This window comes from Helobdella robusta (assembly GCF_000326865.2).
Source record: "Helobdella robusta unplaced genomic scaffold HELROscaffold_21, whole genome shotgun sequence".
In the NCBI taxonomy this organism is placed as follows: domain Eukaryota; kingdom Metazoa; phylum Annelida; class Clitellata; order Rhynchobdellida; family Glossiphoniidae; genus Helobdella; species Helobdella robusta.
Window position 1 is genome coordinate 2,234,018 of NW_008704124.1, and position 17,240 is coordinate 2,251,257.

A 17,240-nucleotide genomic window follows, 5' to 3' on the forward strand; every position below is an offset into this window, starting at 1 on the left:
TTCAATGTCTAAGTATTTCAAAATCGCTGATATGTATAAAAATTTGTTAAGCATTGGTAAATATCAATTAATTGTAATGCATATTAACTGCCGTAGTCTAAATGCTCATCTTGAAGAAATAACTCAATTAGTGAATAGTATTGGTTCTTATTTTTGTGTCATTGCTTTAAGTGAGACCTGGTTGAATGATAATGCAAATCACGATTTGCTTCATGCACACTTGCCACATCATACCTTGGTAATCAATAATAGAACCACCTAGAAAGGAGGTGGAACAGGAATTTTGTTAAATAATGATATAATTTTCCTAAATTTAAATAACGATCGATCTTTTAATACTAATCACTTTGAATGGTCAGGTATTAAAACTAGTTATAATAACAGTAATCAATACTTTATTAGTATTTATAAATGTCCAACAATAAAAACAACTGATTTCTTCGAAGCTTTATATGAGTTTCTGAGTAGTCATCTAAAGATAGATAATGGTTCTAATGTATATATCCTGGGTGACTTCAATATTAACCTGGCAATTGATAATAATACGTCTCGATCTTTCCTGGATCTCCTAAGTGGATTTGACTTACATCCTATTATAAATAAACCAACTCGTATATTTTACCCTGCTATGTCTATCATTGATAATATCTTCAACAATGACCGTCATTACCTATTGAAAGGCATCATATGTGAAGACTTTTCAGATCATATGCCGATTTTTGTTTCACTGAAATGGGGTGGACAATCCGTTGTGAGCATGCGCCAACCAGTAAGAACCCGTGTAATGAAGGACGAAAATGTGAGATTAGCAAATAAACTTCTTGGTGATGTTTCTTGGCCTGTTTTGACTGATGATACCAGCTTAGAGACGGATTATGAAAACTTTTTTCTAACCTATTTGGATTGTATTAATACTGCATGTCCAATAGTCACCAAAAAGGACCGCTTTAGAAAACCTTGGATGGATATTAACTTGTATAACTACAGTTTGCGCAAAAATGCTTTATATAGGTTTTATATATGTAACCCTACATTAGAGAATAAAAACGGATATATTAAATCAAAAAATTATTTTATTAAACTAAAGAGAGTTAAAGAAAAAGAATATTATGACAATAAGTTTAAAGAATGTAAAACGTCTAAAGAAAAATGGTCCGAAATAAATAAAATATTAAGACCAAAAATTGACAAAACACATCTATTCAAATGTAATGATTCGTTGTTAACAAAATTGAATAGAGTTAATGAAATTAACACATTTTTTATTGATCAATGTAATAGACTTATTTGTCATAACACTGCAGAATTTAATCTGAACAGTTCGATGATGATGGATCATGATTTTCCATCATTCTTCTCAACCGATGCATTAATGATTGTTAATAGACTAAAACTAAAAAAACTGTTTTGACAGTGATCTTTTATCCACTAAATTATTAAAGGGTACTATTTACCCCATAGCTGGTTCAATTGCCACTTTATTCAACAAATCAATCCTCGTTGGCCAGTTCCCTAATAGACTGAAATTGGCAAAGGTACTACCTATTTTCAAGGGTGGTGATTGCAATCAATATGGCAACCCATATCGATTCTACCAGTATTTTCAAAAATTTTTGAAAAACTAATGTTTGATAGAATGTGGTCTTACATATCTAAACACAGCATGATTAATGGAAATCAATTTGGCTTCGTTCCCAAGTCATTAACTGAGAAGGCTATTGCTATGCTGTATGGGACTCTCATAAATAATTATGATTCAAGAAAGCTTAGCTTAGGCGTTTTTATAGATCTAAGCAAGGCATTCGAGGCATAACCCCTTTTGTTTATTCTGTTTATAAATGATATTTTTTTAATATCGAATGTGTGTACCACTATTTTATTTGCTGATGACACGACTATATTCTTGTCTGACGAAGACCCGATAAGACTATTTTCTGAAATGAATAACCAACTGGTTAAATTCTCCAACTGGTTCACTGGAAACAGGTTGATTCTGAATTCAAAAAAATCCTGCTATTTAGTCTTTGGCCCTAAAATCAAAACGAACAAGGATATCTTCTCTGGCCTAACCATTCACATAGGTGACTCAGTGATATCCAGAAACTCGTCAGCTAAATTTCTGGGAATTATTATCCAGTCTGACTTGAAATGGAATGAGCATATAAATTCGTTGGTAAGCAAATTATATAAAATTACTGACATTATTTATAGATCACGCAATAAATTAGGTACTAAAATCATGTTAATGCTATATTATATATATATAGAAATAATTGTTACGTGGCTATTGTTTGTTTTCGCTCTGCTAGAGATTCTCGATTTTCAAAGTTTTAGTGTTGATTTTGTTTCTGAAAATTGGATATATTATTGCAATTAAATTCTAGATACTGTTTTAATTTAATTCAATATTTAAAGTTGCGTATTTTTGGCATTTGAATCGAATTTTTTGAATCGAGTTTATTTAGTCACGTGTTAATTGCAGTGTACAGTTTTGTTCCACCTGTTATTATGAATGCACGTCAAAATCCAGGTAAGAAAGACGGTGTACTTACGTTGAAACAGCTTCAATGTTTTCAGTGTGAGTGCACGGCTAATGTTGATTCAATGTCTGACGAGGTTTATTCAATTGTACGTTTAAACGGTAACATTAAATGGTTTTGTGATAAATGTGTAAAAAACGTTTGTGACATGAAACTGTTATCTAAATCTATTGATGACATAAAAGTTACGTTCAATGAAAAGTTAGACAAACTCAACGATGTTAATGCTTCAATTAAGACTAAATTGGAAGAAACTGATTTGGGGCTGTTGAATAAATCGATTGATAAATCAGTAAATCACTTGATGAAAAAGTTAATGCCATCAGTGCCAACCACGTCGCTATAAAATCGCAGCTGGACTCGATTGAGTGCACATCGGGAAAAAAGTTAAATCAAGAGATAAGCGGCCTCAAGTCTGAAATGATGAGATCTTTTGCTAGTGTGGTCAGCACTGAAGTGAAACAGAGTGCTAAGATCATCAATGAAGATCTTAAAAATGTCCGAAGAACACTAAATGATCTTGCCGATGCTAAAGAAAGAGAGGCTAATGCGATGCTGTTCAGGCTGGGAGAAGGCCTTGATGACAAGGATCGGGTCATAAAAATGATTGCGAAATTGACTGATGACACTGTCAACGGAAAAAATATACTGAAAGTTTTTAGATTGGGTAAGAGAGGTAAAAGAGTTGTCAGGCCAATCCTCATCAAGTTTGATGATGTAAAAAGCAAGGAATATTTCTTTACCAATTTGTACAAACTCAGATCTTTGAACGATGATTTTGCACACGTCAAATTGAGTCATGATTTGACTGTTGATCAGCGCAAGGAGCTGAAAAGAATTTTAGATGATGCAAAAGCGAGAGAAACCAACTGTAAAGAGAGTTTTTTATACAGAGTGCGAGGGGAAGTAGGAAGGTGGAAAATAGTGAAATTTCCGGCAAAAAAAGAGTCAAATTAATAAATGGTAGAGTGGGTTCGTGCTATGATTTGTTTGGATTAGTTAAAAATAAATTTCATCACCTAACAAACAAAGGATCTAATGTTAAATACAATGTTACGATTGGACTGTTAAATGTCAGGTCAATTTCAAAGAGGGTAGATGATGTTCATGGGTTACTTTGTGATGGATTGGATATACTGGTTTTAACGGAAACATGGCATACTACTGAACTAAATAAAAAGTGAATAAACTACTTTTTGAGTGTTTATAAGAAAAATTAATTATTAATTCTAGGTAATATATAAATAAAGATTTTGACTTTCAAAGAATTTCGGTTAAAAATAGAAAAATCATGATATTAGCCAACAATGCAAATGATTGAAAATTTTTTGAATACAACAAGTGAAGAAAAAAGTTTATGCTAAATACTTTGAACTCCAACGAATGAATTGTATTTGATGAGATGCAAGATATCACTTTTGTATTCTGTAATATAAAAACCAATAAAGACTGGAACGAAGGCATAGAAGTACCACAATGAACACATCAGAAACAATCAATTAATAGTCCTGGAGTTGTTTGAAATTTTTAGTGAATTTATCTAAAGTAATACAATATAAAAAAACAAAATTTAAAAAAAAGCAAAGCATCATCATCACAATTATTGTAGTGTTTGTGCTTGCATACATTTATTGTACATTGTGTTGTGAGTATAGTACGAGTCACAAGATTATCTATCTCTGTATTCATGGATACATGTTTCATTTAAAAAAATCATAGTACACTGGACTGTATTACTGTTTAATGTAGGTAATCGCGCGGCTCGAGCGGATGCATGAAATCATGTTAATGTGAAACGGCGTAATTTTTCGACCCGCATTTTTAGCACGCAACTTTTAAGCATGCGTTGACGCAAAAAAATTGACAAAACATTCAATATTCTGTGAAATTTTTATAAGAATCAATTTGGTCGCCGATACTGAAAAACAGCTTTGAAGTTCCTGCTATAAAGTAAACTGATGTCAGCCATGCACGACTTTGGCGTTGATGATTAAACATGCTATAACTTTAGAACTAAATGAAGAACATTACATTTAATTCAATTATATGACTTTACTTTTACTGCTAAATACGTTTTTACACAATATAAATAAGTAATCAAATTTTTCAGCATATTTATACAAATATTCACTCATTTCAATCATACCAATACAGAAAGTTACTGGTAATAATGACGTTTCTAACTTCCGACCAATTTCACTTGTACCAGCATTCTCAAAAGTAATTGAAAAAATTATGCACAGGAAAATAATTTCGTTTTTATAAAAAAATAACATCATTTCAAATTACCAGTTTGGGTTTCGAGAGAAACATTCAACAGAACTGACCATCATCGAACTGATAAGAAAAATTGGTAATCTAGCGGAGAAAAAACATTTCATTGTAGGAACATGCCTCAATCTGTCAAAGGCATTTGACTGTATCGATCACAACCTGCTAAGCAAGCTTGAGCACTACGGTATAAAAGGTACGACATTGAAATGGTTCAGGAGCTATCTGTCTGGAAGAAATCAGTTTGTTTGTTGGGGAAATGAAAATTCAACATTACGACACAATGGTGTCGGGGTTCCTCAAGGAAGCATCTTAGGACCACTGCTATTCATCATCTTCATCAACGATCTACAAGATGCAACCGACTACTTCGATTACGTTTGCTTTGCTGACGACACAAACATTTTTGGAAGCGGGAAAGATATTGATGATGTTATCGATCAAACCAACGCTGAAATAAAACACGTTGTCAAATGGTTCAACCCCAATAAACTGACTATAAACATTTCAAAAACGCAATTGATTGTCACCGGACCAGTGCAATATTTAAATTATAAAGAACCGTATAAAATTACAATCAACAACCAAGAAATAATCGAGAGTAAAACAATAAAATTATTAGATCAGAAACTAACATTCAAACCCCATGTCAATTACGTTTCAAACAAGTTAGCGAAATCCGAAAAAATGCTTGAACATGATCTATAACGCCATCTGTCTACCTCACGTGACGTACTGCAATGTTGTTTGGGCCAGTGCGTATCAAACGACCACAAACCCCGTCAAGATGCTGAGGAAGAGGGTAATGAGGGTCATCACGCTGTCCAGGAAGCAAGCGCACACCAATCAACTATTCGTCGCCACCAACAGTTTAAACTTTGACAAATTAAATCTTTATTTTGTGGCAAATTTTGTTTTCAAGCAACTTACAAATAGGCTCCCATCAATTTTTAATAATCATTTCACCATTAATAAAAGTTCTAGACAAGTCAAATATTTATTATCAAATAAATCAAAGACAAATATTCTGTATTCACATGTTGTATGTAAGGGTCCTAGAGTGTGGAATCAAATTTTGAAAGATGGTTTTTGCTATGAAAATTTGTCTGCAATCTTTAAAAAGAAATTAAAACTATTTCTGTTGTTGAATGACCAATGACTAACCGTAAATCAATATAGATATGGAGATCTATTTTTCAATTTTTATTTGCGTCTTAATTGCCATTGTTTAGTTCACATATCTGTTTAACTTTTAGAACAATGTCGTTCTATATATTGCTTAAATATATAGATAACTATGTAATGTCTATCCCGTGTTTTTCTGGATAGATACCAAACCTTGTTATACATAAACCATGAACTATCGTACTAACAACTAACACCTGTTATGCTAACATAGTTGAGTTTGTTAATTTACTAACAACTAACATCTAACATGCCTCTCATAGATCATTTAGGAAATATTTATATTATTTGCTGAAAATTTGTGTGAACTTGGAATATTTCTGTTTAGGTGGCCATACTAGATGAATTTTATATAAATTCTATTATGGTCATCCTGCTTTCTTTTAATTTTCAATTTTGAGAAGCAAATAAAATTTCGTTTCATTTCGTTTCATTTAAAAAATAAATTCATATGTGTTGTTATCGTTGTTTTTTGTTTACAAAGACATGGTGTAGTAAACAATATTTTTACATTCTTAAATTTGAGTTAGGGTTATGCTGCTAATGAGTTGCAGATTATGGAAATAAAGTTGAATAATTTTTTCATGCATTTTTTTTCTCGTGCAACTACCTATCAGTTTAAGAATTTAAAATTAAAATATAATACAATACAGAAGTCAGGTAATACATTTTTTTAATAATAGAAATATTTTATTGATATTATACATATTTTTTTAAGTTAATTTATTTATATAATATCATATTAAAATACATTTCATTTAGATTTCAATTCATCATATAAAATAAATAAAACCAATAATTTTTTAATAAAGTATTGACAAATATTTTTAATATTTATCATATTTTTAATAAAATATAGACAAATAAATAAAACCAATAAATAAAACCACCAATACTATTTTAATAATTGTAATGAGTTGCAGATTACACTGCCCAACAGTGTTTTTGTATCTGAACCAAAATTAGTCGTTTCTTATGTATTTCCACCTGCTGAATCCGAAAATGACATTAAAAATTACATATTAGCTCTAGTTCAAAAGATAAAAGCAAAACTCTATCCTCAAGAGTATAAATTTTTATTTTTTGGAAAAATTTTTTCATCTTTTTTTATTTTGCCTCTTGTTTTATTTATAGAGGCACATGAAATAGAAGAAGGAAAAAAAAGCCAGCCTTCCACATCAAATGATTCTGATTTTGTGTCAACAGATGATGCACCACACAGAAAAATAACCTTGTTGTTTGCGTTGATATCTATGGATAAATGTATTGTCTCAATTTGAACTATGATCCAAGTGAATGGAGATTATTCATAGATTCATCAAAGCTAAGCTTGAAAGCTGTATTACTGCACAATGGAAATCATTTTCCATCAGTTCCTATTGGCCATGCAGCTCACATGAAAGAAACTTACCTAAATATGAAAACTCTTCTTAACCCAATCAATTACAACGAACACAAATGGAAAATTTGTGGTGACCTAAAAGTATTCCTAAAAGTATTGCCACACTTTTAGGAATGCAATTAGGCTATACCAAATACTGCTGCTTCTTGTGTATGTGGGACATAGAGACAAAATTTCATATTACACAAAAAAGGACTGGCCTGCTAGAAATCTCAACAAAGATGAAAAAAATTTTGTTGCTGAAAGATGTACTTCTTCCATCCTTACACATTAAGCTGGGTTAAATGAAAAATTTTGTCAAAGGAACAAAGGACAGGCTTTTAAGTATTTAAGAAACAAATTTCCAAAACTAAGTGATGCAAAAGTTAAAGAGGGTATTTTTGTTGGACCATAGATACATGAACTTGTGAAAGATCCTGCATTTGATGAAGTTTTGAAGGGGCAAGAAAAAGAAACTTGGGAATCTCTCAAGGGAGTGATTTGTGGAATTTTAGGCAACAGAAGAGATGATAACTACATCCAATTGGTAACAGTACTTCTGCAAAAATGCCATCAACTAAAATGTAACATGTCCTTAAAGATTCAATTCCTTCACTCACATTTAGACTTCTTTCCCTTTTGTGGAGCTGTTAGTGATGAACATGGAGAAAGGTCCCACCAAGATATATCTGTAACGGAAAAAAGATATCAGATTCGTTGGAATGATGCTATGCTTGCAGATTAATGTTGGTTTATATATAGGAATGCTCCAGAGCTCGCATACAGGCGGAAAGCAAAAATAGAACACTCGCGCGAAAATATTCTATAATAATCTTTGTATTTATTAGCTTTCATTGTTTAAAACTGTTAGAATATAATCTTTATTGAAAAAACTGAATGCACTTTAAATATTATTAAAATAAGTAAATTATATGTCACATTGCTATGCTGTGAATAAGAAAAACGAAAAATTTTTTGTTGTTGTATATCTCAGAAACTAGAGCTAATAAAAAAATTTTCGTTTGCATTTTCGTTTTTCTTACCCCAAAATTAGTATAATTTGACTAAAAAAGTTAAGGATACAAAAAATCGTTTTGACCATATAGTTAATAAGTCGAGTTTTGATTGGATGGTGTTTGAGTTAGATGATAGGATGATAAGGTAGGTGCCATCATTGTATTTGATGATGTGATTAGAGCCATGAAAAGTTTTGAGAGTAGAAGCATTGATGATAAATGTAGATGGTCCAAGGATTGTATTGGTTTTATTTAATTAAAAAAAATTTTCAACTTTTTTTTCATAACACTGGGCAACAAAAATGTTTCAAGAATTTTTCGATGATACAGTTATTGCTCATATTATTGATCAAAGTCAAATATATGCTCAACAAAAAAACAGACATGGATTTGAACTGAAATCTTATCAGTTACAACGTTTTATTGGATTTCTGCTTTTTACTGGCTATCATAAGCTACCAAGAGAAGAAATGTAATGGGAAAATGCGGAAGACTGCAACATCAAAATAGTAAATAATGCTTTAAGTCGTCAACATTTTAGAAATATTAAACAAAATCTTCATTTAAGTGACAATACAAAAATTCAATCTAATGATAAGCTTTATAAAATCCGTTCATATGTTGAGTTAATGAATGCAAATTTTGTAAAATTTGATGTGTTCTCCCACAATCTCAGTATTGATGAACAAATGATCCCATATTTTGGGAGGCATTCGTGCAAAATGTTTATGAAGGGCAAACCTGTTCGCTTTGGGTTTAAAATATGGTGCCTTTGTTCATCCGATGGATACCTTTTCCATTCTATTCCTTATGCTGGTAAAGATGAAAACTATGATCCTGATCTAGGTCTTGGAGCCAATGTGGTTTTAAATTTGTTACAGGTAGTGAATACTCCAGAGCAACATGCTATATATTTTGATAACTTTTTCACTTCCCACAAACTCATGATCAAACTTCGAGCTGCACATTTTTATGCTACTGGAACTGTACGTGAACCTCGATTAATTAACTCAATATTAGAAGACACCAAGAAGCTTCAAAAAAAAGAGAGAGGAACTTTTGACAGTTGTTTTGACATCAAAAACGAAATTCTGGCAGTCAAATGGAATGACAACTCTGTAGTAACCCTGGCAAGCAATTTTCAATCGGTTGAGCCACTCCTGACAGCAAAAAGGTTTTCAAGATCCAAAAGAAATGATTCAGCAACCAAATCTCATTGCATCCTACAATGCTAATATGGGCGGAGTAGATATGTTAGATAATTTTTTTGCAAAATATAGAATAGGAATCAAAGGAAAAAAATGGTGGTGGCCTTATTTTGTAAATTATGTTGATATTGCTCTCTGCAATGCATGGAAAGTGTATCGACTTGTAAATGGGAGCAAAATTGATTTATTGGAATTTCGTCGTCGAGTTGCTATTACACTTTTATCCACTAAAGCTCCTGATGACGATTGCCAATCCAATAAAATTTTATGCGGATCTCCATCATCACTTAAAAAATTATCAGATCCTAGGGTGATGTCGGATCATTACATTTTGAAACATCCCGAAGGACGCAGGCTCAGATGTCGACAGTGTAAAAGTACGACATGTTATATTTGCGGCAAATGTATGGTGGGCATTCATGCTAAATGTTTCACAACATACCACCAGTGACAAACAAATAAAACAATTAATTTTTTATGTACATTGTTAATATTCTGAACATTACATAAAAAATTCTAAATATACTGAATCCTGCCGACGTTGCGAAAACGCAACGTTGTATATTTTTGTAATTTTTATGATATCAATAAAATTTTGTTTATACTATGTTATTATGACTATTATTGACTTGTAATTTTAATATAATGTTTCCGGTGACCATGCTAGCCAACCCTATTTAACTCAACCCCATTTAAGCCAACCCCCTCCAACTCGACCCACATGCAACTCAACCCACATGCAAGTCAGACCACATGCAACTCAACCCACATGCAAGTCAGACCACATGCAACTCAACCCACCTTCAATTTGACCTTAATCAATCCAACCCCATTCAACTCAACCCCATTTAACTTATACCTCATTTAATTAGACCCTCATTAAACTGAACCCTTATGCAACCAAACCTTTGTTTAGCTCAACCATTGTCTAGCTCAACCCATGTTCATTTGGGCCCAATTTTTTTTACTGAATCAAAGAGTAAAAAATCCAGTTAATTTTCCCAGTCCATTGAACCATGTGACGTGTTTTAACTTATCTGTACTGGTATAAAATTTATCGATTTTGGGTAGAAAAAAAGGTTTCAGTTAATAATCAAAAATTGGTTTTTGTCTCTTTTGCTCATCCTTGCTTCTCGTTTCTGAGGAATTATTCCATACTGGTTTCTCCTGTTTGACTACAAATCCCGTAAAGCCTTCTCAATTCTCAGCTAAGCAGTTGTGATTTTAATGCAGTTGCATTTTGTCTCTCTCTAAATTGGGTTGAGAATTTTTGGAACATCAATCTTAGCCAAACAAAAGTTGTTTCATTTAAAAGACTTGGTAAGTAAATATTTCAATAGTTCATTTCATTTTTTTAAAAAAAATTTCTAAAAAATCTAATGAGACCTTAGTATTAGCTGTGAAAAATAATGTTTGTACTGTATATATGCACACATGAATCTTGAGTCATAGATCAAAGCAGATTTGACAATTGTCAAAATTACACATGCATAATTAAAATTAACTTAAAAATTACTATTCCATACAGTAAACATTTATTTAGTTTTTTCTCATTGTTTGAATCATTATTTATTTAAAAAGTTGTAACAAGTTTTGTAAGAAAAAATATTTATTTCTTTAATCGTTTATTTCTTAAATATATAAACAAAAGTAGATTTTTTTGTACAAATAAAAGATTTTATTTTTAAAATCCAAACAGATTCTCAAAATCAAAAAATGGCTCAATATTCCATGTACAAATCACACCAAGGTGGAAACGTTCTTGCATACAATGGTCATGAGTACCTTTACAAAAGGTCTAACCAAGATGGCTCTATTGTTTGGAGATGTCGAAAATATTTTTCATTAAAATGCCATGTTACGTTAACTACCAAAGGTCAACAAATTGTAAAACAACCTAACGATCATGAACATCCTGGTGATCCTTTGAATACTCAAAAGAATAAAGTCATGTCTGACATCAAAGATGCTGCAACTAGTTCAAATCCCTCGACTAGAAATGTCTTTGCAGAACAAATGAGAGGCCTGAATGAGGATGTTATGGCAAGATTGCCCCAAAAGAGCTCCATTGAAGGAACTATTAGAAGAGAGCGGAAGAAGAATAATTTTGATCAAAGAGAACCACAGTCTTCATCTTTTCCAATTCCTCAAGAATTTACTGATCTTGTTCTTTTAGATTCAGGAGAAAATGATAACAAACGAATTTTGGTGCTAGGCGATAGCGAAATGGTCAGATACTTTGATTCATCTGAACTGTTTCTTGGTGATGGCACATTTAAATGTGTTCCTTCATTGTTTTTTCAACTTTATACAGTTCATGCAAAAGTTGGTAGTTCTTACCCTCCATGTCTTTATTTTTTTTTACCTGACAAAACAGAGGATACCTATGAACGAATGATTCAATATCTTAAGCAGCTTGCCCCCCTTGCCAATCCAAACCAAATATTACTGGATTTTGAGTTAGCTGCGATAAACGCTTTTAGGCATGAGTTTCCAAATGCACATATATCAGGATGTTTTTTTCACTTCTGTCAAAAGTATACTGTAAAAGGTTCAATCTTTAGGCTTGAAAGGGGAATATGAGAGAGACGCACACCTCAATATGCTCATAAAGAGTTTGTGTTCCTTGGCATTTGTACCACTCAATGAGCTGACTGATGTTTTTGAGCTGCTTTGCCAACAGTTTCCAGATGGTGACGAACTGACAGCACTTTTATCTTATGTTGACCAAACTTACATAAGGGGAATTCAAATGCGTAACCGAAGAAACCCTCCAAGATTTCCCCCAGAGCTTTGGAATCGTTGCTTCCGAAGGCTATCATCATGCACTGAATGCAATGTTTTCTTGTCATCATCCTGGAGTCTGGAAATTGTTTCAAGGGTTCAAGAATGACATTGGAGTCCAAAGATTAGTTGCTGTTCAAGCAAGGAATGGAATTGAGACAACCAGGAACAAGTATAAAGCCCTTGCTGAAAAATTATCTGCCAAAGTCCAAGGATATGGAACAGAGCCAGATAAACTAAGATATCTGAGACAAATTGCCCATCTTCAAGTAAGCTAATTTTTTCCCCAAAGAATAAGTCATGGTTTTTAATTGATTGGAGGAACTTACACGTAAATATTTACTGTTTTAACTTTGTGGAGAACAAGGAGAAGTTGTTTCATAAAGTTAAAAATTGAGAATACTTTTAAAAGAAATTTTGTTAAATCACATGAACAATTTAGAATAAGAGCTTCATTAAACTTTTTAAATATGCAAAGAATATTTATGGAAATAAAGAAGTTTTAATCTTGTGATATCTCCCATCTTTCTTTTTTTGCCATATTTTTGTACTGTATAAATGTTGCATTAATTGTTTAGACACAAACAGAAAAGAGGTGTTAGGCCTTCAATGACATTTTAAAAATGTAGAGCTGAGGATTCTGGATTTAATTTTAGACAAGATGTGATTGGGTTCAGATCCAAGCCTTGGGTTAAGATAAAGGTTGGGATAATTGTTTGTTCAGTAAAATTTGGGACAAGTTAAATGTGGGTTGACCTAAACAAAGGTTTGGTTGCATAAGGGTTCAGTTTAATGAGGGTCTAATTAAATGAGGTATAAGTTAAATGAGTTTGAGATTAATGAGGTTGAGATGCATGGGGCTGAGTTGAATGTGGTCTGACTTGCAAGTGGGTTAAGTTGGATCTGGGCTGACTTGCATGTGGGTCGAGTTGGAGGGGGTTGGCTTAAATGGGGTTGAGTTAAATAGGGTTGGCTAGCCATGGAACCGCCGCGGCAACATTGCTTGACTTGAGATAAAACTGGACTTTGCTAATGCCTGTTAACTCTGCTCTTTTATCTATGGCTAAAAAATATATAGTTCAAAAAATAAATGGAAATCGCAAAGATAGCAATCAACTTCAAATTGATCAGGACCTGCAACAACGTCCGACGAAACGTTTTAAGTTGATGACCAGTCTAGTTTTGCCAACGTGCAGCCAAAGCCGAACAGATAAACTATTGAGTATATATTCTGATGTAGAAGAAATAGACAGATATATATCTAAAATTAATAGCCAGTTATTGCCAGAAGATGAAGATTCAATTGTTGCATGAAGCAAAAAGACAGACTTGCCACTTCTTTCTGGTATTGCTCCAAATATACTGGCCTTGCCATGTTCGCAGGCTTTCGTTGAACGATTGTTTTCAACATGTAGCATATTGACCGAAGGTCGACGAAATAAATTGAGCAACAACCTTGAGAAACGTTTGTTCCTAAAACATAATTTACAGCTTGTGTGAATATTTAATATTTTGTTTTTTAAATTGATTGTAATAAAATAAATCTCTACCATTTGTAATTGTTTTGTTTTAATTTATTTAAAAAATCGGTAGTTCATGGATTTCAAAACTGAAACTTAAAATAAAACTGAAACTTAAATTGTAAAGCTTAATAGAAACTGCAACTGAAAAAAGATAAAACTGTAACTCAAACTCAAATGGGCTTTGCAAAACGAAATACAAATTCAAACTGAAAAAAAAACCGAAACTTTAACAACACTAGCTAACATACTAGATCTGGTGATTTCCTCACAGGAGTTTGTCAAAATTATAAAGCATTATTCTCCATTCGGAAACAGTGACCATTCGGTGATCGAATTCATAGTTGCTGGTATCAGTTGCTCAACTAAAAGGAGTTATAAAAAATTTTGTCTTGATTTGGGTGATTATGACGGATTAAGGGCGGCATTATTGCCATCAGTGAATAATTTGTTTGGAAAAGATGCGAATGTTGAAAGTGATTGGAAGATATTAAAAGACGAGCTTTGTGCAAACATAAATGAATTTACACCAAGCAAAACAAAGAATAACAATTTTAAATTTAAAATGACTGATGATTTGAGGAAACTATTAAAATGGACTAACCATCAATCCATCGACATGTGAATGGGCGAAATCATCCACAACATTTCTGGGACATCAACTCGACAGTGAAGGCATTAGACCCCTCGAAAACAAAGTACAGGCAATCATCAATTTTGCTGAACCAACGACTGACAAGCAACTACGCCGAGTCATCGGAATGATCAATTTCAACCGTCGATTCATTCCTAAATACTCAACGATATTATCACCTCTCACTGACATTTTAATCGGCAAATCAAAAAAACTAAAACTCAACGAGGTTCAACAACAAACTTTTAAAGAGGCCAAGCAGGCATTACAAGCGGCAACCAAGTTATGGTATGTTCAAGAGAAAGGTACCTTTCAACTTTTCACAGACGCTTCAGACGTTGCTGCCAGAGGGGTACTAGAACAGAAAAGTCATGGGTTTGCAAGACCCATTGCTTTCTTTTCACAAAAATTTAATCCAGCACAGACCCGTTACAGCACATTTGGTCGAGAACTGCTGGCAGTGTATTCAGCTATCCGCCATTGTCAACATATCGTCGAAGGTCGAGATATTACAATATTCACTGACCACAAACCATTGACTTTCGCTTTACATTGAAATTCAAATCGTCTAACACCAAGAGAGATCAAACATCTTGATTACATCTCACAGTTCACAAGACATTCGAAGCGTGAAAAAAGAAAAAACATCGTGGCTGATGCGTTATCACGTACAGAGGTAGCCGCGATAACGCCAAAAGCAATAAACCTTGATGAGAAGTCGAATGAACAGGATAATGATACAACACTCCTTGATAACACAGACTCACTAAAAATCAGCATAATTCCAGTCAACAACTCAAAAAACAATATCGTTGTCGACACCTCATTAGGCACCCCTCGTCCTCTAGCTCCAACAAGCATGCGAAAATCATTTTTTTTAATTTCCCACTCCTTGTCACATTCAGGAGCGAAAGCAACATCAATGTTAATTAGGACCAGGTACGTTTGGTCCCACATTGATAACGACATCCGAAACTGGTGCAGAGAGTTTCAACATGTCCACCAATTTAGTCAGACCTATGCCATCATCAGATGGACACACACACACATTTTAACGTGTGTCGATCGTTTCACCAGATAGCCAGTAGCAATCCCCATCAAAAATACTTTAACGAAAACAATAGTAGCTGTCAAATAGAAAATAATTTGTTTCCATTGACAACACAAATATGGGGTTCCCCAGAGTTCAATTCTGGGCCCTCTTCTTTTCACCATTTTTATTGATGATTTTCCAAACGTATCTACATTATTTAAATGTATAATGTATACGGACGACATAAATATCTTTTATAGTTCAAAAACAATTAGTGATGACATAAATTTAATAAATATTGAACTAAAAAGAAATGAGTCATGGTTTTCAAATAATAAGCTTATTATCAATACTGACAAATCATTTTACACAACTATTGGCTTTACAATCCTAATCAATACAATGCAAGATTTATCTCTTAAATTAAATAATATTCAACTTGAAAAACTTAACACAATTAAATTTCTAGGAGTATATATTCAACATAATCTATCATGGGAGATGCACATTTCAACTATCAGGGAAAAATATTCTAAATTTTGTGTGTTTTAAACAAATTAAAACATAAATTTGACTACGCTACTAAAATTAAATTATACTGAAATTATAATTATATTAAGTTTTATATATCCACACCTTATTTATTGCAACATTATCTGTAGCAATTTTCATGTTGCTACATTTTTATTAATTAAACTACAGTAATCATGCTCTAGGACATTAAGATACAATTTTTTTAATCATTTCATGCCTTAAATTATGAAAAAATGTTTGCGCTGATTTTCACCGAAATATTTTTATTGGGGGTGCATTTGCACCCCTAAAAACGTTACTTAACATTTCAATATAATACCAAAAAAATTATTATTGCAAATAAATTTTGTTAATTTTGATGAAATAATATTTTAGCATCATGTGGCTATTAGTTGCCCTCTTTTTTGAATATCAGTCATTTTGTTTTATTTGCATTTCATCTAACTCTATGTGACAAAGCATCACTTTCGATGGACGTAAAAAGTCAATAAAAAAGTGATTCATTTGTATTTATCTTAAGAGATTCAGTCTGTAGTCATTAAAGAAACAACGATGCTATGCCAAATGGAACTCTACTTATCCAGATAATCAAAAGCGCTAAAAAGAATTTGACTGGACAGAATGTGAAGCATTTATCGGTCTATTGTTACTTGCTGGTGTCTACTGATGCAATCAGGAATCGCTTGAAGAATTGTGGCCAGAAAAACTGGAAAACCAATTTTTGTTGCCACCATGAGTCTAAAGCATTTCAAACTGATCTTGCGCTTTTGCAAATTTTACAAAAAAATACTCGTGACAATCGAGCAAGACATGAAAGCTCTAAATTTAAATGAAATGAATACAACTGATCGTCTAATTTGGCACAAAAAGTTGATGGCAAAGAAAACAACGTCCTACCTCGGGAAACCGGGTCTCTGGACGCAAAACGAAGATTGATTGATGATTGATGTCAGTAAAGAATAAGCCTTCTTCAAACTAAATGCAAAAATATTTACCCTTCAAATCTTGAAAAAACATCTGTAAAGTTAGCTACTTCTTTGTTTTGCCAATCGACTTGTGATGCTCTGTCATATTATGTTAGGCATGAAAAAAAGAACAGTGGAAAGGAACTGCAAAGTTTGTTGAAATAATCAC

At 32.7% G+C, this 17,240-nt stretch overlaps 2 protein-coding genes across 2 annotated transcripts in view; one reads left to right on the forward strand and one right to left on the reverse strand.

Annotated features, from left to right (window-relative positions):
* HELRODRAFT_154688 (hypothetical protein) overlaps window positions 1-4,048 on the reverse strand; it is a gene marked incomplete at its 3' end in the record, with an annotated part of 23,742 nt that extends 19,694 nt beyond the window's left edge. Inside the window, exon 1 of the mRNA XM_009018419.1 lies at window positions 3,909-4,048. Coding sequence (XP_009016667.1) covers window positions 3,909-4,026 — 118 coding nt within the window. The remainder of the gene's footprint in view (window positions 1-3,908) is intronic.
* Window positions 4,049-7,257: 3,209 nt separating this feature from the next.
* HELRODRAFT_171733 (hypothetical protein) lies at window positions 7,258-8,122 on the forward strand (the record flags this gene model as incomplete). Its single annotated transcript, XM_009018420.1, has 2 exons — window positions 7,258-7,491; window positions 7,793-8,122. The coding sequence occupies 2 exons, from the start codon at window positions 7,258-7,260 to the stop codon at window positions 8,120-8,122; spliced, it is 564 nt and encodes a 187-aa protein (XP_009016668.1).
* Between the last annotated feature and the right edge of the window lie 9,118 nt (window positions 8,123-17,240).